The sequence below is a fragment of the Lathyrus oleraceus genome, chromosome 2, assembly GCF_024323335.1.
Source record: "Lathyrus oleraceus cultivar Zhongwan6 chromosome 2, CAAS_Psat_ZW6_1.0, whole genome shotgun sequence".
Classification (NCBI taxonomy): Eukaryota; Viridiplantae; Streptophyta; class Magnoliopsida; order Fabales; family Fabaceae; genus Lathyrus; species Lathyrus oleraceus.
This window is the reverse complement of record NC_066580.1, coordinates 143,318,011-143,343,041: the sequence shown is the minus strand read 5'-3', so window position 1 is coordinate 143,343,041 and position 25,031 is coordinate 143,318,011. Positions and strand designations below refer to the sequence as shown.

Below are 25,031 nucleotides of genomic sequence, written 5' to 3'. Positions count from 1 at the left end.
AAGTCATAGAGATGACTTAAGATGCTCCTTTCCTTTGGACTTAGCAAACAAACAAGCAATCACACAATTGAATTCAAGCTCCTAGGATCTCCATTTGGCTTGGCTCTTAACTTGGCTACTCATGACAATGGTCCTCTTTTCATAATCTCAAAGTGGGGATCCCTATCACACAAAAGCAAACATCAAAAAGTTCACAACACAATAAAGGGAATGGACAAAGAATAAGTTTGGAGGAGAAGTCCTTTGAGATCAACTTGGAATTTTAGCATTCTAAAGGCATGAGGCCTAGTTGCTCTTCAATAATTTAGCATTCTAAAGGCATGAGGCCTAGTTGCTCTTGAACTCCTTTAAGCATAGGTAAGTCCTAATTCTAAGTCCTTTCTCTTTTTGCATTTAGTTCACACAAAATAAAACACAAATCAAACACAAGATAACAATATATTTATACAATAATGGGCTCAAATGAGCAAAAGAAAAATGACATAAACATAAAATATGTGCTCAGTGAGCAAAGTGAAAATCAATATGAATAATGAGCAAGAAATAAATGACATTAAAAGTAAATGACAAGAAATTAAATGCTCAAATTAAAGTTAGTAGTTAGTAAAGTTATGTTAGTTTTTCATAAGACAATGTAGCTCTATGTTAAGCAATCGTAAGTGGACTAATGTAGTAGTCACACCTATCTGAGGTCGGTCAATAAAAATATAGGCAAAGAAACACAAGTTAGAGATCATGACTAGTAAGCCAAGCTCCATAAACTTGCCATGCCAAAAACAAAAGGGGAAGGGCCTTGTATTGATCTTAGGTTATTTGCTTGACCAAGAAGCAACCTATCTTTGACACAAAACAACTCACTTGATCATGGATCAAGTTGAGTTTGGTTTGGATCAAAGAAGGTTAAACCTCTCATTTGTCAAGACCAACCACAAGACTTTAACTCATTGGCTATTGATGGAAAGAAAGGGATGAAGATGAAAGGGAGGGGAAAAGAAGATCACAACCAAATCCAATTGATCAAATATGAATCAAATCATCATCAATCAACACCAAACAGAAAAGAAATGAAGATAACAAGTCAACATGACAACAATATTTTTTTGGTATTTTTTGAATTAAAATAAAATGCAAATAAAATATAAACAAATAAGGTCAAACCTCAAATTCAATTCAAATCAACTTCAAAAAGTCTAATTAAATTCTCATAGGTTCAACACAGTCAAACAAGCTTTGACTAATTTTCTCACCAATTTTTGAAATCAGAAAGTAATTAAAAATAATTAAAAACTATTAAAAATAGAATAATATGAATTAAAATCTCAAATAAATCTCAAATCAAATAAGAAATTGATGAGACTATTTTTCATTGACTTATCATGATCCATAGATGCTATGAAAATATTTTTGGATTTTTCAAAAGTTAGAAAGTATTAAAAATGAATTAAAACTATTAAAAATCAAATAATCCATGGAAAATATCAAATGAAGTCACAAAAATAATTAAAAATCAAAATATGAAACTAGATTTTTCAAGAAATTATTTGGAATTGGTCTCATATTTTTATGACTTCAAATGAATTTTTTATGAATTTTTGAAAATCAAATGAATTAACTGAAAATAAAAGAAAATAGAATAAATGGAAAAAACCAGCGCCACAAGATGAAGCTCATTAATTGACGTGGCATCCAAGAATGGTTCAGTTGTGAGGGCGCATGCTGTGCTTGAGTCAAACGCGTGACAACATGTATTAAATGAAGTAAGCCAAATGAATGAACAAGATTAGATCCTGAATACAAGATCCAAAGGCCATGAAGGTGCACACGTGGTGGTGGTGGTGGTGGAAACCACCATATTCTCCGGCGAGACAACCACTTTCAGCCACCAGTTGCAGAGAAACTTTTTTTTAACAAAAATGGAAAATAAGGACATGAAATTGAAGCTCGTGTGATGGAGATCATCACTGTACCATTGGATCTTCCTCACTCTTCCTATATTGATAGAAACGTGAAGAAGAAGATCATGGTGTTCCAACTGTAAGCTCATGAAATGATGAATTAAAAGCACCATTGGCTTGCCTCAAGTGCGAGGACTTCAGAAAACCACACAAACACAAGGATACTACATTGAATTGAGAGTTCTAGATCCAAAAAGATTGAATGTATACCTCTGAATTGGATCACTTCAGGCCATGATTTCTTCAAGATCTTGGCTCCTCTTTGCTCTAGGGATGCAGTTGAAATGAAAGGCTAAGGTATTAAGCTTTGAAGATCAGCTAATGATGCTGAATTTCAAGCTCGAAAGTGAGAAAATTTTTGAACAAATTCCTTTGGTATGGCTATGGTTTCAATGCTACAACAATTCAGATCTCTAAAAGGTTGACGAATGAATGAGAGGGAGTGGTTATTTATAGCCTAAAGTAGCTGAATCCCACGCTTTGTTCAGGTGCATGGCCATTTGAAATTTGCTTGCATGGGCCTGTGCAAGCGTGTAGCAGGCCCAATGATGAATGGAACTTCTTGCTGATACCACCTGAAGATCATTTGGACGTGAACTTTGGAGGGAACTAGCTTGCATACCAAATTATAACATGAAATGCCAAAATGCACATAAATGGAAAGGTCTTCGTAACTCCCAAATGGTAAGTCCAAAAGAGTATGTGAGTAATGGTTGGAAATCCGTTGAAATAAGGAACAAAAGTCATGTTAGAAAAAAATTCATTTGGCATGTGAAAATTAATGAAATCTGGCCTGGAAAATCCAAGTACAAAACATGTTTAAGTCATTTTGAAAGTTTTCACTCAAAAGCAAGCCTATTCAAACCCCACTGTTTTCATGATGAAAGCTTCAAATGGAAAAATGTCCAACATAAAAGTTGTATATCGTTTCAATATGATCAATTTAGACTTAAATTTTGCATCATTTGGATTTTTCATGACAAAGTTATGGGCATTTGAAGTTGGGTACTTTTTCAAATTCAATGAATTAGGTCCAAGATGACCTATAATGTTTTGTATTATCACATGTATTTATTTTAAGATTATGAAATTTTGTCCAACATAACATTCAAAGTAGACATCTCAATATTTCCAATGAATTTGGTCTCACCTCAAAATAGTAAAAATTAAAGAAATTATGCCCTTGGTAAGTTGACCCAAAGTTAGGGTTTCAGTCAAAGTGACATATAATGTTTTGAAATGAATGATGACCTTACATGTTTCAAATGGATTTTTGATGAACATGAAAGTTGTTCATATGGTTCTTAGGAACAGTTTTTATCTTGGGGTAATCTTCATTTTACAAACACATCAAAAGTTATATTTCAGTGATGCTCAGCTTAGTCAGCTGACTTGACTGGTCAACTTTTCAAGGCCAAACTTTCAATCTTGATGAATAAATGCTTGAGGATCCTAAAATAGGCTCATATATGCATAAAATGATGAATGAAAGAGCTTCCCTTGATTAAATTTGATCAGAGGTTGAGGTTGCTTCTTGGGCAAGGCATAGTTAAAGCATAGTGGAATTAGGGTTTCCTTGGGAAATAATCCTCAAGCCCTTTGAGTTATCTTGATCAAATTGGAAAATTGAGATGCTTGAGAGACATATATGATTATTATTAGGATCTTTGTGGGCCATTTTCATGCTTTTTCTCATCTTCATCTAGCCATTTCATTGGGCTTAGGAGCCTCCTAGGAGCATTGGAGCACATGATCACTTGAGCTTCAAAACAAAAAGAGTTAGTGACATATTTTTGTGCTTTTGGTTAGTAATTAAACAAGAAAAACAATAATATACAATACAAGCATGCTTGGTGATTTCAAAACACTCAAACAAGTCCCACCCATAGGGTTAAGGATCCAAACATGCTATGATCCTTGAGGCAATGCAGTTGTGCAGTAACATGATGCCATGAGGGATCTTAGGGTCAAAATTAGGGTCTTACAGCATGCAATATTAATTGTATCTGTCAAAAAGTACTTTGGTCGGCCCCGAAAGTATTGCATCAGCCTCAAAGTATTTAGGAAGGTTAGTGTCATTGAATATTGTCCTGGCTAGCTCTTCTAGAGATCTATTTTTCCTACCAACTACCGTATTTTATTGAGGAGTTTGTGGAGTGGAAAATGTATGCTAAATGCCATTCTCATTAACAAACTTTTTGAATTTCTTATTATGGAATTCTCCACCATGATCACTTCAGATTGATGCAATACTTAATCATTTTTTCGTTCTAGATAACCTTGGAAAGTGTTCAAAAAGTAGAAAAAATGTCTCTTTCCTGAGATGAGAATAATGTCCAAGTATAGCGAGACTAGTCCTTCACAACTACATGGGCATAGAGATTTCTGCCAAAACATTTGGTTTTGGATGGGCCAAAATAATTCATATAAAAAAGTTGTAAAAGTCGGTTTGTAGAGACAACATTTTTAGCTTTAAAAGAGACCCTTAGTGGTTAACCCTTTTGTCATACATCACATAACTAACATTTCTCAAAATGTAAGTTTTACAAACCAATCACTAAATCCTTACGGACCAACTTATTTAAGTGGTCCATGTGGTTATGGACTATTCTCTTATGCCATAACCATGATTTGTTTTGGTTACTCAAAAGACAAACATCATTTGAACGAATCTTTTATAAATTAAAGACATAGGTGTTTCCACTTCTAGATCTAGTAAATATGGTTTGATCAGACTTTGATTTGATAAACCTGCATCCAGAAGAATAAAATGTTTAAATTTTATCTTTTACACATAATTTACTAATGCTTAATAAATTATGCTTTAAACCATCAACTAAAAGAACCTTCCCAATCGTTGGAATGGGGTTATTGTCACCAAAGGAGACAAAACCTCCTTTTTGAAAGTGAATGTCTAGAATAAATAGTTATCTCCGATCATGTGCTTTAAACAACCTCTATCAATATACCACTTAGCGTTTGACACTATAAATCACTCATGCACCAAAAACTTAGGTCTTAACACTAGGTTCCTAAATCATTTTGAGTCCTTTGATGTTAGTTTTACAAATACTCCCACTAGATTTTTCACGAGGATCATACCACCTCTAGAATACCACCAACAGTGTGGTATCAGAGCTGCAGATCCTTGCAGCTGGAACAAAAAAAAAGGCTTCCACAAGCAACTCTTCTACAGTTTATAGCAATGTTAAAGTTCCTTTGTTTAAAGGAGAAAATTATGATTTTTAAGCTGTTAAAATGGAGACTTTGTTCACCTCTTCGGATGTCTTGGAGTTTGTCCAAAACGGGTATGAAGAACCAGCACCAGCAGAGGCTGAAGAATCAAGCCAACGACTTGAAGAATTGAAGAAGAAAAAGAAGATCACAGATGCTGGAGTTCTCGGGATGATTCAAAGAGCGGTCTCCATATCCATTTTCCCAAGGATTATGAGAGGAAAAACATCAAAGGAAGCATGGAATATTCTACAACAAGAGTTTGAAGGAGACTCAAAGGTGAGAACTGTGAAGCTTCAATCTCTTAAGAGAGACTATGAAAATGAAAGAACGAAAGAGAATAAGAGCTTGAATGAATACTTTAATAGACTCTCTGAATTGGTGAATCAAATGAAGTCACATGGAGATACAATAGATGATCGCAGAATTGTTGATAAAATTCTGATTAGTTTGACAGAAAAATTTGATCCTATGGTGGCTATTATAGAAGAAACTAAGGACCTATCAACTATGTCTGTTCAAGGGTTGATGGGGTCTTCGAGGTCCTAGGAATAAAGGTTGTTACGACACTCTGAAAAATCAGTTGAGAGTGGCTTTCAATCTAAACTCAACATTCAGCCCAACAATGGTGTAAATAAGCCCCCAATACAAAATAGAGGTGCGTCTTTTAGAGGTGGCAGATTTGGAAGAGGCATGGGCAGAGGAAGAAACTCACGAGGAAGAGGAAGATGCGCAAATGGCGGAAGATGGCATGAAGGAGCATCAAATAAATGGTGCAAAATCTGTAAGAGTAACACTCACAACAAGAATGATTGTTGGAACAAGGGCAAACCACAATGTCACAATTGCAAGAGATTCAGGCATATTAAAAAGGACTGTCATTTTGTCAATCAACAACATGCTTCATTTGCAGAAGGAGAAAATGATGAAAGTAATTTGTTCTTTTCTTGTCAAAAAGCATTTCATGAAGATAAAAATGTGTGGTATTTGGATAGCGGTTGTAGCAACCATATGACCGGAAAGAAAGAGGCTTTTATAAACATTGATGCTTCATTTGGCTCAAAAGTTAAATTGGGAAATAGAGAACATGTTGAAGTAAAAGGAAAAGGCAGCATTAGACTTACAACAAAGCAAGGAAGCAAAGTCATTCATGACACTCTTTATGTGTCAGAGTTGGATGAGAACTTTCTAAGCATTGGACAGCTTTTGGAGCATGGCTATTCTCTAAATTTTGAGAATTGTGAGTGCAGAATTTTTTATTCAAAGAGAATAAATGTTGCTGTTGTAAAAATGACTAGTAATAGAAGCTTTCCACTTTCTCTTAATTATGAAAAAAAATCAGCATGATGGCTAGAGAAGAAAATGACTCTTGTTTATGGCACAAGAGACTTGGGCACTTGAACTACAATAGTCTCAAGTTGCTTTATCAAAAGAAGATGGTGTATGGGCTGCCAATAATTGAAGAAAAATCTGGTGCGTGTGAAGGATGTATGCTTGGCAAACACCACCACCGACCATTTCCAAAGGAAGGAGTATGGAGAGCCAAACAAGGGTTGGAACTTGTACACACAAATGTGTGTGGTCCTATGAATACTTTGTCTCATGGAAAAAATAGGTATTTTATATTGTTTATTGATGATTTCACCCGCATGACATTGGTATATTTTATGAGACAAAAATCTGATGTTTTTGTAATTTTTAAGAAGTTTAAAGCTTTTGTTCAGAAACAAAGTGGTAGGTTTATAAAAATGTTGAGATGTGACAGGGGGATGGAGTAAACCTCAAATGAATTTCACAAATTTTGTGAAGATGAAGGTGTTGAAAGACAACTCACTGTTGGCTATACACCTCAGCAAAATAGTGTATCTGAAAGAAAGAACCAAACCGTGATGGAGATGGCGAAGTCTATGCTACTTGAGAAAGGTTTGCCTAAAACCTTTTGACCCGAGGCTGTTAATATTATTGTGTATTTGCTTAAGAGATGTCCAACAAAGGCTGTATGGAATAAGACTCCATTTGAAGCTTTGAGTGGAAGAATACCTTCAGTTAACCACCTTAAAGTTTTTGGGTGTGTTTCCTATGCTTAAATTCCTAAACAAAAGAGGACAAAGCTGGAAGAAACAAGTGAAAGATGTGTATTTATTGGCTATAGTTCCATGTCAAAGGGCTATAGACTTTACAATTTGAAGACAAACAAGGTGATTATTAGCCGGGATGTTGTATTTGATGAGAAGGCTTCTTGGAATTGGGAAGAAGACAAAATAAAGGAGAAAACAATCCCTGCAATTTTATTACAACAAAATCCAACAACTGAAAATGAGCAGCCAACCCCATGTACACCAAGTTCTGCATCCTCTCCAAGTTCACTAATTTCAAGTTCATCATCTCCCAGCTCAACTCCAATAAAATTGAAGGACTTGAGTGATATTTATGCAAGGTGCAACTATTGTGTTGTGGAACCAAAAAATTTTGATGAAGCAATCAAAGAAGATGTTTGGAGGAATGCGATGCAAGAAGAAATAAATGCAATTGAAAAGAACAAAACATGGCAGCTAGTTGAAAAACCAAATGACAAAGAAGCTATTGGAGTAAAGTGGGTGTACAAATTGAAAGATAATCCAGATGGTTTAATCCAAAGAGCCAAGGCTAGGTTAGTAGTCAAAGGCTATGCAAAACAACCTGGAATTGACTATAGTGAGACTTTTGCTCCGGTTGCACGTTTCGACACCGTGAGAATAATCATTGTGTTAGCAGCTCAAAAAGGTTGGAATTTGTACGTACTTGATATGAAGTCAGCTTTCTTGAATGGAGAATTAAAAGAAGAGGTGTATGTGCAGCAACCTCAAGGCTTTGTGACTAAAGGCCAGGAGGAAAAAGTTTACAAGTTGAAGAAAGCTCTCTATGGGTTGAAACAATCCCCTAGAGCGTGGTATAGTGAAATTGACAACTACTTCATTCAGCAAGAATTTCAAAGAAGTCAAAGTGAGCCTACCTTGTATGCGAAACATCAAGGTAAAGAGGATATCCTTCTTGTTGCCCTTTATGTTGATGATTTGGTGTATACGGGTAACAACAAGAAAATGATTGAAAATTTTAAAATAGAAATGATAAAAAAAATGAGGTGAGTGATCTTGTCTTGTTGCATCATTTTCTTGGTATTGAGGTTTACCAAGATGACTATGGAGTTTTTATTTGTCAAAAGAGATATGCCGAAAATATTTTGAAAAAGTTTGGCATGTATGGCTGCAAACCTATTGATATTCCTTTAGTGGTGAATGAAAAATTAAAGAAGGAACATGGTGGAAGATTAGTAGATGCAAGCATGTATATATGTTTGGTTGGAAGTTTGTTTTATCTTACAGCTTCAAGGCCCGATTTAATGTTTGCTTCTAGTTTGCTCTCAAGATTCATGAGTAAACCAAGTCATTTACATCTCGGGGCAGCAAAAAGAGTTCTAAGGTATGTCATGGGAACCATGGAGCATGGAATCAGATTTCAGAAGAATTCTAAACTTGAAGTTAAAGGCTATTGTGATAGTGATTGGGCCGAAAGTGTTGATGATATGAAGAGCACTTCAGGTTATGTATTCAACCTTGGTTTAAGTGTGATCTCTTGGTGCTCAAAGAAGCAAGATACTGTGGCACAATCTTCAGCTGAAGCTGAGTATTTAGCAGCTGGTTTGGCTACACAACAATCACTTTGGTTGAGAAGAATATTAGAAGATATTAGAGAGAAACAAGAGGGAAGTCTACAGCTTCATTGTGACAACAAATCAGCTATTGCCATGGCAAAGAATCCTGTTTTTCATAGCCGGACCAGACACATTAACATAAAGTATCACTTCATTCGAAGTATGATTGAAGAAGGAGATGTGCAGTTAGCTTTCTGCAGTTCACAAGAGCAGCTTGCAGACATTTTTACTAAAGCACTACCTAGAGGAAAATTTCAGCAACTTAGAGAAGCAATGGGAGTTAAAGAGCAACACATTAAGGGGGAGTGTTAAAATTAATGTGTCGTAACCACCACTATCTTTAGTATGTATTATGAGAGAATTATAACCATCACATTATAATAATTGTATTTATTTAGATTTATGATAAGAGTATTCAAAAATATATTTTTTCTTACTCTAAATTCTGCAACAATATAATTTATCATATACCACCTCTAGAATACCACCAACAAGAAGTAATGAGAGTGCATCTTATAAGAATTCAAAGTTTCTAAGAGTTGAAGATGAAATGATGAGTTGCTAAAACTTAAATTAACTATGCTACAAGAAGAATCAACACTAGATAGTAACCTTCATATACATAACCACCATTTCCAACCGTGAAATAAAAAGAAATTCCTAAGATATTGTCACTTCTACATCCGAATTCCTAAGATAGTGTCACTTATACGTTATTTCTTGTTGATATGTTTCTGTCACTACTACGTCACATTCCTAAGATACTGAATAAAAAATGTACATTCTAGAAAATTAGTTGACCAACTGAGGTATGAGATCGACGAAGCCTATTTAGAAATGTGAGTTTTTTGAGATTGAGTTGGTACGATGACCGAGTATGGTAGGGTTAGCAAATTGGACAGTCGGGTTGTCTTCTACCATATCGGAATCCGGTTAGGATATCCGAGTTAACAAAGAATATCTGATCTCCCACAAGCCGATAATGGTCCAATTAATATAAGTCAGATCCGATGACATTTGAAGAGTCATAGGAAACAATTACAGGGTGATATATTATGATAGGGATTTAAAATTAGTGAAGAGGCGAACGTTACATACAAATTATAAGGGAAGTGGACGTTATTGATAGACGAGTTTATGAAGGATATGAAGAGTCAAACAAAAGGGGGGAGAGACAGAGATAGAGACCTATAAATAGGAGGAGGTTTAGAAGGAAAAAGGGGGGGAAAACAAGACTAACATACATAACAGACACACCAACCATTCATTTTAGGCTCTCCTTGACTTAAAACGAGGAGGTCAACCTTTTAGTGTTTTTTAGCAAGAACATTTGACGTCCACCATGGTGCCTCGGTAAAACTTGCCCAGGCCACACAAAACCATCATCAAAACGATAATACTTCAACTAGACGATATCAGGATCATCTCGCAGTCGAAGTGACCCACCTCGCCGCCAGATATAACTCAACTGCTTGCGGTGATAGAGGAGGAGCATATGGATTCACATCCTTTATCCGAAGCTATCTTGGATGATCAGGTCCTAGAGAACTTCAAGCCACCATCGATATTATTTTTCAATGGTAAGACTGGTCCACATGAGCATATTATTGCCATTAATAATCTAGTGGTCATACTAGGAGCTTCTAATTCACTCAAATGCAAGCTCATGATCAAGACCTTTAAGGAGGGTGCTTTAAGGTGGTATATGAGTCTACCTCGGTTCTCTATCGTCAGCTTCTAAGATTTAACCAAGAAGATGGTGTAACACTTTTCGGCAAGTAAGCACGGGAAATTGTCGACTACCAGTATATTTAACATCCGAAAAGGGAACGTAAAGTCTCTCCGAGAATATATGGTAAGATTCAACGACGAAAAAATCAAGATGTCTCATCTGAATCAAGAAATGTTCGTCGGAGCATTTTAGCACAACCTCAAAGCCAGACAGGTCAATGAATCTTTAGCGCAAAAACCAGTGTCTAACATGGATGAGGTCATCAGCCGAGTTGGATGTGGTATGCTTATGTGTGATTAAGGGGACGTGGTCGTCTTAATTGCATGAGTCTTGTTGTTGTTGCACACTTACACTAGCATGAGTCTATGAAAGAGGCAATGTTGGGTAATCTCGCGTAGATTATTTGCTTATCCCAAACCTAACACCGAATGGGGTTTGAAAGCTTAAGGACGAATCGAGCTTTAGAGGTGGTTATCTAGTCTATTTGAGAGACGCTTGACAAGCCGGAAATGATAACGGATGCGATCCACATGCATATCGCATTGAGTCACACGTTGAGTCGCACGTGTCAGTGTGAATTGTTGTTCGTGTGATTATGTGATATGATTGTGTGCATATGATTTTGGTAGATATGCATATACGTGGATTTTAGGTGATCCATTTGATATGTATTGTTGATGTGTTGTTGATGTGATATGTGTGCATATTTGTGATATATGTGATGAAATGGTGACTTGTATACATTATGGAATCATGTGAAAGTTGTATACATATTTGATGATGATTTGTAAATGATGATGGATGATAATATGTACATGAAATTGATATGTTGTGAAATATGACTTTTGTACATCATTTAGTATTTATAAATGAATACTTGTGGGTTGTTGAGCCATGTCGTATTATGGTAAACATGTGATTCTTTAATAAGATGATATAATGCATATTTGTATGAAGCGTGACGAATTCTAATAATATATGTATGTTTGTTATACATTTCATATGATTATGTTTTTATATAATGATTTGAATTCTCACCCTTATGTTGGAATGATGTTCTATCGTGACATCGTTCAGGTACCGGAGATAGTGGTGCTTCGCACAAGGATTAGATTCGGAGGCTAGTTCTTGTTGTGTTTTTACTAGGTAGTCTATAATGCTCTGGTCATGTAACACTTGGTTTTATGGGATTATTTGTATTTGTTTTAATGTTGAGAGATATTGTTGTACTCTCTTTTATCTTGTTATTTGGATATGTTGGTTTTGATGTTGAGTGGCCTTAGAGCCCAAAATGATATTTTATGGTAGATGATTTATGGGAATCATCACTATTTACCATTTATGAAGAGAGATGTTATTCCGTTGTGTGAGTTTGCATGTTGGTTATTTGGTTATGATTTATAATTCGTGTTACTTGTATGTGACCATGGCATGTGTTGTTTCTGGCAGAAGTAAATGTGATGCCCTCGTGTATGCATGCTTTAATTTACTTTAATTATGCAATTGTATATTGTATTTGAGTAGTAGTAGTTTGGGGGGTGTTACATTAGTGGTATCAGAGCACGGTCGGTCATTCAACCAGGTTATGAATTTGTTTGATTCTATTGTATCTGATTTGTGTGTATGACATAATTGATACTGTTTGTTTAACAAACCTTGTTGTTGTCGTTGTTTGGTTGGTGTAACAGGAAGATGGTTGCTGGAAGGAATGATGATGCTCTTGCGGCGGCATTGACCCTGTTGGCTGGTGCCATTCTGCAAATGAATGCTGGTGATTGGGAGCGTGATGCTGATGAGTTCCGTGCTTTGGGGAAGTTCCAGAGGAACAATCCGCCAACTTTTGAAGGAGCTCATGAACCTGATAAAGCTCAAGAGTGGTTGAAGGCGATTGAGAAAATATTTCGAGTTATGAACTGTTCAGATGCGCAGAAGGTGTAGTTTGGCACTCATATGCTTGAGAAATAAGCCGAGGATTGGTAGCGCAACACTGTTAAGAGATTTGATGAGGATGGCATTGAAGTGACTTGGGCACTTTTCCGTGATGCTTTTTTGGAGAAGTATTTTCCAGAAGATGTTCGTGGAAAGAAGGAAATTGAATTCCTTGAGTTGAAGCAAGGTAATGGTACCGTAGCTGAGTATGCTACAAAGTTTGAGAAGTTGATCAAAATTTGTCCCCATTACAATACTGCTAATGCTGAGAGATCCAAGTGTCTTAAGTTTGTGAATGGCTTGAGACCTGATATCAAGAAGGCAATGGGTTACTAACAGATTACGAGATTTTTTGAGTTGGTTAACAAGAGTATGATCTATGATGAGGATAGCCGTGAGAGTGCTGCTCATTACAAGTCCTTGCATGATAAGAAAGGAAAAAGGAAATTCCTAGGGAAGTCGTATGATGGTAAGAAGAAAGATGGTGATGGAAAGAAGCCTAGTGGGGAAGGATCTCACACTCCTGTCAAGTGCTTTAGATGTGGTGTTGAGGCACATCGGGCTCCCGAGTGTCCTAAGGGCGATGTAACTTATTTCAAGTGTGGCAAGCAAGGTCACAAATCTTTTGATTACAAAGTTGGTTCGAATGTGACTTGTTACAACTGTGGTGAGCAAGGGCACATTAGTACCAAGTGCAACAAGCCGAAGAAGGAGCAAGCCAAAGGGAAAGTGTTTGCATTGTTCGGTGCTGATACTTCTGCTGAGGAGAGATTGATTCGAGGTACATGCTTTATTAATAATATGCCTTTGATTACTATTATTGATACCGGTGCGACGCATTCTTTTATTTATTTGGATTGGGCTAAGAGATTGAATCTTGAATTATCTGTTATGCGTGGAAGCATGATTATTGATACTCCGGTTATGGGTTCAGTGACTAGTTCATCTGTTTGTTTGAAATGTCCGTTGAATATCTGTGATAAATATTTTGAAGTTGATTTAGTGTGTCTTCCATTGAGTCAACTTGATGTTATTTTGGGAATGGACTGGTTAAAGGCCAACCATATCTATATCAATTATTTTGCGAAAGTTGTTCTTTTTCTTGAGCCAGAGAAGGAAGGTGATTTATTCTTGTCTACTCAACAAGTGAATGAATCTGTGTGAGATGGTGCTGAAGTGTTTATGTTGGTGGCAAGTTTTAAGCTTAGTGAAAATGGAACAATGGGTGAATTTCCAATTGTTCGTGATTTTCCTGAAGTGTTTTCTGATGAGGTTAGCGATTTACCGCCTGAACATGAAGTTGAGTTCACAATTGATTTGATTCCTGGTACTAGTCCGGTATCAATGGCCTTGTATCGGATGTCACCATCTGAGTTGAAAGAGTTGAAGAGTCAACTAGAGAATTTGCTTAATAAGAGGTTTATTCGTCCGAGTGTGTCACCGTGGGGTGCACCTGTCTTGTTATTAAGAAGAAAGAAGGTACTATGAGGTTGTGTGTCGATTACAGACAACTGAATAAGGTTACTATCAAGAATAAGTATCCGCTTCTGAGGATTTATGATTTGATGGATCAGTTGGTTGGTGCTTGTGTGTTTATCAAGATTGATTTGAGGTCTGGGTATCATCAGATCTGTGTGAAAGTTGAAGATATTCAGAAGACTGCTTTTAGAACAAGGTATGAACACTATGAGTATTCGGTGATGCCTTTCGGTGTGACGAATGCACCTGGTGTATTTATGGTGTACATGAATCGGATTTTTCATAAATATCTCGATAAGTTTGTTGTTAGGTTTATCGATGATATTTTGATTTATTCGAAGAGTGAAGAGGATCATGCTGAGCATTTGAGGATTGTTTTATCTGTATTGAAAGAGAAGCAGTTGTTTACTAAACTTTCGAAGTGAGAGCTTTGGTTGAAAGAAGTGAGTTTCCTTGGGCATGTGATCTCTAGTGGTGGTATTTCGGTTGATCCTTCTAATATTGAGGCTATATCTCAATGGGAAGCGCCGAAATCTGTGTCTGAGATTCGTAGTTTTCTTGGTTTGGCAAGTTATTATTGAAAGTTTATTGAAGTCTTTTCTAAGTTATCTTTTCCATTAACGCAGTTGACTAGGAAAGGTCAAGCTTTCATTTGGACTGCACAGTGTGAAGCTAGTTTTCAAGAGCTGAAGAGGAGATTGACTACTGCTTCTATTTTGATTTTACCCAATCCATCAGAACCATTTGTTGTGTATTGTGATGCTTCTTTGATGGGTTTAGGAGGTGTGTTAATGCAGAAAAAACAAGTTGTAGCTTATGCTTCAAGGAAACTCAAAGTGCATGAGAGGATTTATCTGACTCATGATTTGGAATTAGATGTTGTTGTGTTTGTTTTGAAGATCTGGAGACATTATTTGTTTGGGTCGAGATTCGATGTGTTTAATGATCACAAGAGTTTGAAGTATTTGTTCGATCAAAAAGAGTTGAATATGAGGCAAAGGAGATGGTTGGAATTCTTGAAGGATTATGATTTTGGTTTGAATTACAATCCTAGCAAAGTGAATGTTGTAGTCGGCGCTTTGAGTAGGAAATCTTTGCATATGTCGATGTTGATGGTGTGAGAATTAGCTTTGCTTGAACAATTTCGAGATATGAGTTTGGTTTGTGAAGAGACTTCTTTTGGAGTGAAGTTTGGTATGTTGAAGCTTACTAGTGGGATTTTGGATGAGATTCGAGAAGGTCAGAAATCTGATTTGGTTTTGGTAGATCGATTGACGTTGATCAATCAAGGTAAATGTGGTGATTTTAGGATTGATGAGAATGGTATCATGAGGTGTCATGATAGAGTTTGTGTTTCCAATGTTTCGAATTTGAGAAAGAGGATTCTTGATGAAGGACATCGTAGTGGTTTGAGTATTCATGTTGGTGCTACTAAGATGTATCAAGATTTGAGGAAATTGCTTTGGTGGTCTAGTACGAAGGAAGAGATTGCGGAATTTGTGTATTTGTGTTTGATTTATCAGAAATCGAAGATTGAGCATCAGAAGTCGTCTGGTTTGTTACAATCGTTATCTATTCCTGAATGGAAATGAGATAGTATTTCTATGGATTTTGTTTCTGGTTTACCTAGGACTCTAAGTAATTGTGAAGCTATTTGGGTTATTGTGGACAGATTGACGAAATTTGCTCACTTTATTCCGATTAGAATGGATTATCTAATGGAGAGGCTTGCAAAGCTGTATATTGAGAAAATTGTTAGTTTGCATGGTATTCCGTCTAGCATTATGTCAGATAGGGATGCAAGGTTTACTTCGAGATTTTGGGAAGGTTTGCAACGTGCTTTGGGTACAAAGTTGTGTTTGAGTTCTGCTTATCATCCGCAGACAGATGGTCAGATTGAGAGGACAATTCAGTCGCTTGAGGATCTTTTGAGAGCTTGTGTTTTGGAACAGGGAGGTGATTGGGATAATTATTTGCCTTTGATTGAGTTTACCTACAACAATAATTTTCATTCGAGTATTGGTATGGCTCCATTTGAAGCTTTGTATGGTAAAAGGTGTAGGACGCCTTTGTGTTGGTACAAATCTGGAGAGAGTGTTGTGGTTGGACCAGAGATAGTTCAACAGACTACTGATAAGATTAAAATGATCAGAGAGAAGATGAAGGTTTCTCAGAGTCGTCGGAAGAGTTACCATGACAAGAGAAGGAAAGCGCTTGAGTTTGAGGTAGATGATCATGTGTTTTTAAGAGTTACTCATGTAACGGGTGTTGGTAGAGCATTGAAGTCGCGAAAGTTGACGTCGCGTTTTATTGGTTCGTATCAGATTCCCGAGAAAGTAGGTGATATGGCTTATCAGATTATGTTGCCGCTGTTACTTGCTAATCTCCCTGATGTGTTTCACGTGTCTCAATTGAGGAGATACATTGTGGATCCTTTGCATGTTGTCCAATTAGATGATGTTGAGGTTATAGATAATTTGACTGTGGATACATTACCTATACGGATAGAAGATAGAGAGGTGAAACAACTCCGTGGTAAAGAGATCGCTTTGGTGAAAGTCGTTTGGGGAGGACATGCTGGTGGAAATGTGACGTGGGAGCTTGAGAGTCAGATGAGGGATTCATATCTCGAGTTGTTTGCTTGAGGTAATTTTCGAGGACGGAAATATTTCAAGTGGGGGAGAGTTGTAACACCCCTATTTAATTTCCGTATTTATTTATTAGGTGTTTATTTTAATTAATCATTATTTGGTGTGATAATTAATTAAAATATGTGTTCTGGTGATTATTTGAATTATTTGAATAATTGAATTTTATGAGTAGAAATAACAATTGTCTAGTAATGGGCCTAATTAATTAGAATGGGTGGATAAGTGGGTTAAGCCCTTTATGACTTAAAAAGATAGTAAGGATTTTAGAGATTAGAGTTAGTTTTGTAGAAGAAGAGAAGAAGAGAGAATAAAAGATAATGCAAGTGGTCATGGATAAATATAATGCATGTAATGTATGTGGGTTAGATATCATGAACTTAGGATTAAAGGATTTTTATTTTTGAGAAACCCTAATATGTGTTTATGTTTTAATCCATGAAATTGATGTTTATATTATGCTATGATGTTTCTATATTGAATTCCATGAATGGGTATGTGTATAGAACATGATTTGGTGTATAATTGCATGTTTGAGTTTCACTTGAAAATGGTTGATTTGGGATTTTGGTGAAAATTAGTGGAGCTTAGAATCTTGTTTCTATGATCTTAATAGTTGTTATATATATATATATATATATATATATATATATATATATATATATATATATATATATATATATATATATATATATATATATATATATATATATATATATATATATATATATATATATATATATATATATATATATATATATATATATATATATATATATATATATATATATATATATATATATATATATATATATATATATATATATATATATAACTATTTATTTTATGAAAAATGATGGATTAATATGGTTTTATGATGAAAATTCGTGCTGGACAGCAGCATTTTCGCAACAGCAAATTTTCTGGTTTTTGACAGCATTTTCGCAACAACAAATTTTCTGGTTTTGACAGCACTTTGAAAAACTTGTAAATTCAATAATTTTTGAACCGTAACTCCGTTTGAGGTGTTGTTTGGACCGTTACAAAGATAAGAATATTATCTATAACGTGATATTCATTTTGATAACAGTAGAATAATATTTTATCAAAAGAATCCTAATATGGATGTATGTTGTATGTGTGGTGAATGTGAATGACATGTTTTCTATTGTTTGGCATGTATTGGATGGTTTTAGATGGATTTTGTGAAGATAAATAATACTTGAAATTATGTATGTGATGATGTGAATTGGTGAATTTGATGAATAACATGAATTGGCTTGTTTGTTTTATGTTAATATGTTGTGATGAGATGATGAATGCTATTTGATGTATTGTTTGGTATTGAAGTCATGTTAGGTGTATGTTGTGCAAATGTTGGATGTGGTATGTGTAGCGATAAATTCATGACCATCAAGCTATGGATAAGCTAGACACCAATTAAAATAGAGTCTCCACCGCGCTTTTATTGTTTCCAAGGGAAAAGGGAAAAGTACGAACAAAACCCAAAAGATAAGAAGTTTTCAAATCAAAACTAATAAAATGCCAGAGATTACAGGTAAGGGGGTTGGTTACACAGAGGGAAGGTGTTAGCACCCAAAGTGTCATAGGTACTCCTACGAAGCCCTTTTTTGTGTGCATATGTGTTTTTGTATAAAATGATGTTTGCAAAAAATAGAGTGGAGGGGTGAGAAAAGAATTCATTAATTATATTTTTGTGTTAGACACGACCTTCGGACTTGTGCCTACGTACCAACATAAAATGAGGGATCAAAACCTCGTAGTTCGTGATATTAATTTCAAAGTGGATGCATTGATTTTAAATTTTTTTTTTAAAAAGGCACAAAAGGCCTAAAAATGTTTGAATGAGTGTTAATTATTTTTATCTTTTGAAATTTTAAGTCAAGTATAGTTAAGTTCATTTACAAGTTTGATTAAGAAAAGAGTTTAAAAAATGCAATAGCATAAGACCAAAGTTTCTAGTTTGCAATATGGTCTAAGTTTAAAAAGAAACACAAGCCAAGAAGATTTTTAAAAGGGGGAGAGATTTGAAATTAAAGAAGTGGGGAGGAGATGAAGAGACTAAATCCTAAGCAAAAATTAAAAGTTAAGAGTTGAAAAGATCTGACCAATGTGCTGCAATCCAATAGACAAGAATGTCATATAGAAACCCAAATTTCCCTTGGACTTTAGAATCAAGCAATATCAATACACAGATAGCAAGATGAAGAGCAAGGCATCAAATAAAGATAGCCACATCCAAGCTTAGAAACTCCATGATCTTCTTCATAATGTTCCATGTATCAGATGAACTCAAAGATAAGCACTAGGCATAGGTTCAAAGTAACAGCTTCAATAAGACCATGTAGCAAATGAACTCAAATGGATCTTCAATACTTGCTTCAGATGAAGTTTCAATTCACAAGCACTTGGTTTCATGAAAGTTGGCATTGACCAAGTCCTTTTGCATAGGGAGTGTTGCCTAATTCTAAGTCCAATGTCTCAGATTAAATCCAACAGTCCACACAAATATCTTTTAGGGTTTTTTGTGGTTATTATGTACATTAAGGTCAAAAGACCACAAACACAAACAAGTATATACAATAACAATATAATCACAAGATAAAGCTCAAATGAGAAAAGTGAAAATGGCATTAAAGTAAACAAGTTAAATGGTATGAATAATGGAAAATGAATAAAGACTTAAAATTAAAGTGCATAAAAGTAAATGGCTTGAAATTAAATGTTAGTTGTTAGTTGATTAGAAGTTAGTATTGCTTTTGCTTTTGTTTTGTTTAAGTCATTCTTTGGAGAACACTTAACCCACTATTCACAAGCATAAATCCTTGAACCAAGACATCTTCCAAAGGAAGGAAAAAAGGCCAAGTTCCCACGCAATACCATGAAAGAGGGGAGACTTACAATCTCACATACTAGAATGTTATGCCTTTTGTGTCAAAAATTTAGCGCTATGTTAAGCAATCGTAATTGGACTTATGTAGAAGTCACAACTATTTGAGGTTGGGCAATAGAAATTTTAGTGTTAATGCATGTTAGAGATATGGTATTATGAACCATACTCCTAAAACATACCACACTTAAAAGAAAATGCAAAAGGGGTGGACCTAATCTCATCCATATTAGGTTAATTTTGCAAGCAACTAGCCTTAGGATATAGAGATATCATAGGTCCATGAAATGAATGAGAAGAGAGTGGGATTGAGATAAAGAGGGAGGGGAAATGGAATCAACACAAATTGGTCAAAGGAGGACTTTTATCAAATTAAAATCATTCATTCATTTGGGGAGATGAAATGTACATTTCATCAATCCCCTAAATCCAATGATTTTAACTCAACAAAGTCAAATCAACCTTGACCAAGGCCCAACAACACAAGTCAAACTTAACAAGTCAATATCAAAAGCTCAACACAATTTATTTTGCATTTAAATAATTAAAATCAATTAAAAAATTCATTAAATTAAATTATGGTTGGTCAAAATCCTAAAAGCTCATCAAAACACCAAATAAATGGCCATGAGATTTATCATAGGTCAAACAAGGTCAAAGGACCTTAGAGAAAAAAATTTCATTAATTTTGGAAACTTAAAACTATTTTTAAACAATTAAGAATATTCACAAAAATAATTAAAACATGAAAAATATTAATAATGATCCAAAAAATAATTTTAATTCAGAAAATGAAAGAGGAATTTATTAAAATTTTTTTGGTGAAACTCATATTTTTTGGATCAATATTAAAATTAATACGAATTAATGAAAATAAACCAAATAAAATGAAAATCAGAAAATAACAAAAAATGTGGACCACTTGATCTCCCTCATTAATTGAGGTGGCAAATCAAGTGGTCCTCAACGCGCGTTCCATCATGATCATAAGTCAATGCGCTGCAGGGATGGTATTTGAAACCAACACACGCGATTAAAACAAAATACAAGGACTTATGGTCTGAGATGTGCCAACGCACCGTCAGAGCTGTAACTCCGGTCTTCTTCTCTGGTGGACCTCACTGGACTGGTCCACCTTCAACCATCACCAAAATAAAAAAGGAGGACATGAATTTAAAGTAAAAATGCTCAGGAGCTCGAATCTGGCCTCAATTTCTCCTAACTCCAAGTATATTGAAAGATACAGGGAGTTGAAATTTGAGGATCATGATCTGAGTTGCTTCGATTTGACCTCAAAGCAACTCAATCTTGTTGCCTACATTGGAAGGACTTTAGACAACAAAAAATCAAGAAGAATTATGGAGAATTGAGTGAGAATCGAAGAGATGAAAAATTCTGAAAATTACCTTCAATGTAGGTCTGTATGAACACGACCTTGCTTCCACTTTCACTTGGCCTTGCTCTGAACACTTGATGGAATGAGATTGAATCAACAAAAGCAACAGGACTCTTGGAGAATTGAATCTCAAAACAGTGGATATTCAAACTTGATTTCCAATGGAAATCCTCAAGGTTATCCTTTAAATGAGAGGGTTTGGAGCTAGGGATTCAAAGCTGGCGCGCAGGGTCCTCAATTCAGAGTGCAAGGGTCTATATTTATAGGCCAAATGATTGTTATTTGCACACTTGAATCAAAGTTCCAAAAATAGCAATGTTCATTACATGGATGCATGGGCGTGTGATAGGCCCATGTAATCATCCCTTCAGGTCCAAAAATGAGTACAAACATTTTTGAAGTCATATGGAAAGGCCATGCATTTGTGTATTGAAGATTCAAGTTCCCTTATGCCAAATGGTGATCCAAATTCAAGCCATGTGTAAGTCACTCATACTTTGTCCAAATGGGATAAAATTGGACTTTTTGGAAAGGTTAGATCAATAGGAACACCTTTAATGTTGAACACTTTTTCATTTGAATCTTGGATCATGATTATTTTTGAGGGGGAATTTGGGAAAATCAAACGTATCAAAAACAATTCTAAGTGTCAAGCCATATGTTCACTTATTCCACCTTGGCTAATTTTTTATATGAGCTTCAAATGAGAAAAGTTCCTTCATCAAAGTTGTATCTATATCAAAGTATTTCAAAATGGTCATAAATTTGACCTTATTTGGATTTAGTATGAAGGAGTTATGCATTTTTGAAGTTGAGGCAAATCACTTGGTCAATGGCATTGGTCGAAAATGACCTCATATCACATGCATATAAAAGTTGAATTTGCTCTTCATCCAAACATAAAAGTTGAAGTAGACATCTTGAATTTTATTTTTCAACTTGAATATCTTTCATATCATAAAAATTGAGCAAGTTATGGTCTTGGTAAGTTGACCTCCAAATTAGGGTTTAAACAAAATGATCTATAATCTTTCACCATAAAAAATGACTTTCCAAGCAAAAATAGATCTTGACCTCAACATGAAAGTTGTTTGGAATGTCATTTAGAGTAACTTTTATCTTGGAATAATTTTCATATGACAAATAGTGTAGGAGATAGGGTCTAGGGAACCCTAGTTTTGATCAGATGAATTCCTCTGGTCAACCACCATGAACCAACTTACTAGCTTGACATTCTCTTTACTTTTGGGACTCATGGAGAATCATATATTCATAAGATGATGAAATGTGAAGTATACCTTGAAATATTTGATCAATTGTTGAAGAAACTTGTTGAAGAAGTTAGATAAGACACCCAGATGAATTAGGGTTTCCAAGGCAAACCAACTCCAAACTCTTGATGAATTCTTGATCAAAATATCATGTGAAGATCATGGGGACACATATATGATGTTTAGAGCCATAGTAAACCAATTATTGATTGAACTCCTTGTACTGAGGGTCTTAAACCTTATATGTGAGCTTGATAGATCAAAGGTGAGCATGTGCCCTACCTACAAAAGAGTTAGATTATACAAAGACATATTTTTGGTATTTTAGTTAGTAAAAATGATAAAATATAAAGTATGATACAATCAAATGGTGCTTGGTGATGTCTCCCAATGCAAACTCAATGAATGAGGGGTAAGTAGGATGCCAAGATGTGATCCCAATGCTAATGCATATAATGAGAATAGAATGAGGGATCTTAGGGTCAAAATTAGGGTCTTACAGTATGCTTATGTATGATTAAGGGGTTGCGATCGTCTTAATTACACGAGTCTTGTTGTTGTTGCACACTTACACTAGCATGAGTCTATGAAAAAGCAATATTGGGTAATCTCGCGTAGATAATTCACTTGTCCCAAACCTAACACCGAATGGGGTTTGAAAGCTTAAGGCCGAATCGAGCTTTGGAGGTGGTTATCTAGTCTATTTGAGAGACGCTCGTTAATCCGGAAATGATAACGGATGGGATCCACATGTGTCATACCCCGATTTTGGTCTTGAATTTTTTATGTTTGTTTAGCATGCTTGGCCTAACCATACTTTGGTTTTATATGAGGATTGGTCTTGGTCCAAAGTCATGGTGTTTGTTCATGTGATTGTTAATACACATATGGTCTTGGTCATCCAAACAACCAACCTTCTTGTGTCACAAGCCAATTGCCAATCATGCCACTTGATTCATAAATATCCCTTTCAAATCCTAATCTTATACCATCATTTCATGGCCTTGTTAACACATACTACCAGTCAAGTCATGTTCTTTTCAAAGTCAAGCATTCAAGTCATAAAATAAACCAATTGTAAAACAAATTTCAAACCATTTCAATTCATCCCACATTATTTTAAGACATCACATTTGAGTCTAGACAAAAAAATACAAGTCTTACCATTTTGACCAATTGTTGACTTTGGTCAACAGTTGACTTTTTGGTCAACTTTGACCAAAGTCAATCCAATAACCCAACCCTATTTTTTAAATCCATATCCAAAATCCATATCCATTTTTTATTATTCATTTGGAACCAATTTAAACCATTTCAATTCACATGTTCAAAACCACTGCTCAATTCCAAAGTTACAAACATTTTCACATATTACATAAACCATTCAAATTTTCACTCACTTTCAGTTACATATAATCTAATCATTTTACAAAAAAAAACAAGCAAATGGAATGTCCAAAAGAATCCCCTTATGGTTGTGATCTTCCTAGGTTTAGTGCCAAGGACTTCTTGGCAAGACTGAGAGGTAAAAACCTAATGCTGGTAGGAGATTCTATGAACCGAGACCAATTTGAGTCCATTCTGTGCATACTTCATGAAGGCCTGCACAATAAGAGCAGAATGTATGAGACACAGAGGGATCCCTCATTATAGAAGGAGCTTGTGGTTACGGAGATCTTCACAAAGCTAGCTACGGAAAGCACAGTGTTGGATTAAGCACGACTTTGTTCAACAGAGGGACTACGTGTGGGGCTTGCTACGAGATCAGATGTGTTGACCATATCTTGTGGTGTGTGCTTGGAAGCCCTTCTGTAATTGTTACCGCCACTGATTTCTGTCCTCCTAATTACGGTCTCTCAGTTGATTATGGTGGCTGGTGTAACTTTCTAAGACAACATTTTGAGTTGTCATAACCTGCATTTTCTGAAATTGCCAAAACAAAAGCCGATATTATTCCGGTTCAGTATAAAAGAGTGAAGTGTGAAAGAAGTGGTGGGATGAAGTTTACAATGAGTGGAAGTTCTCATTTCTATCAAGTTCTAATTACTAATGTGGGGCAAGAAGGTGAAGTGTTTGCTGTGAAAGTGAAGGGATCTAGAACAGGATGGATACCAATGGCAAGGAATTGGGGAATGAATTGGCACTGCAATGTCAACCTACAACATCAGCCTTTGTCCTTTGAGGTAACCAGCAGCACTGGAAAAACACTCGCATCTTACAATGTAGCACCATCAAACTGGCAATTTGGACAGACATTTCAAGGAAAACAACCATTCCATTTGTCTTGCTGCCAGTACTCCAAACTTTTGTTAAAATCAACAAAACCAACCATCATTAGCTTAACTCCACATGCCAAACAAATTAACCAACCTAAACCCGCAAATGGCATTGCAAATGACTGTACTAACAAGGCTAAAACAAATCACAACCATTCAAGTGTTTCCAAATTACAACCTTTCACCAATTAACCTCCATTTGCTCATGACCAAGCTACCAAGGGGAGTTAACCAATGGACCTGCACTGAGCTGCAAAAGAAAACTACAAAATAGGTCAGCAACAACATCAAATGGCCTTCAGACTTGTAGTCCCAAATAAGCAAACATGAGCCTACCACCAATGCAACCATTAAATGCCCAACGATCTCACATTCAACAAGGGATTTCACAAGCTAATGCAGCTGGAGGTGCAGCAAATAGCCAACAAGCAAAGGTTATGGCTTCATCACATGTTGCCAGACAAGGAGAGCAAAGAGGACCACCGGTACAGGCCGTTTCTAGGACTGAC

The 25,031-nt window shown here is 35.6% G+C and overlaps 1 protein-coding gene and 1 pseudogene across 1 annotated transcript; both read left to right on the top strand.

The window, feature by feature from the left end:
- The first annotated feature begins 12,913 nt into the window (after positions 1 to 12,913).
- LOC127122305 (uncharacterized) lies at positions 12,914 to 13,705 on the top strand. The gene has a single exon (XM_051052664.1). It carries the CDS (start codon positions 12,914 to 12,916, stop codon positions 13,703 to 13,705), a length of 792 nt encoding a protein of 263 aa, XP_050908621.1.
- Positions 13,706 to 23,692: 9,987 nt separating this feature from the next.
- Positions 23,693 to 24,714, top strand: LOC127122304 (expansin-A20-like; annotated as a pseudogene).
- The last annotated feature ends 317 nt before the right edge of the window (positions 24,715 to 25,031 follow it).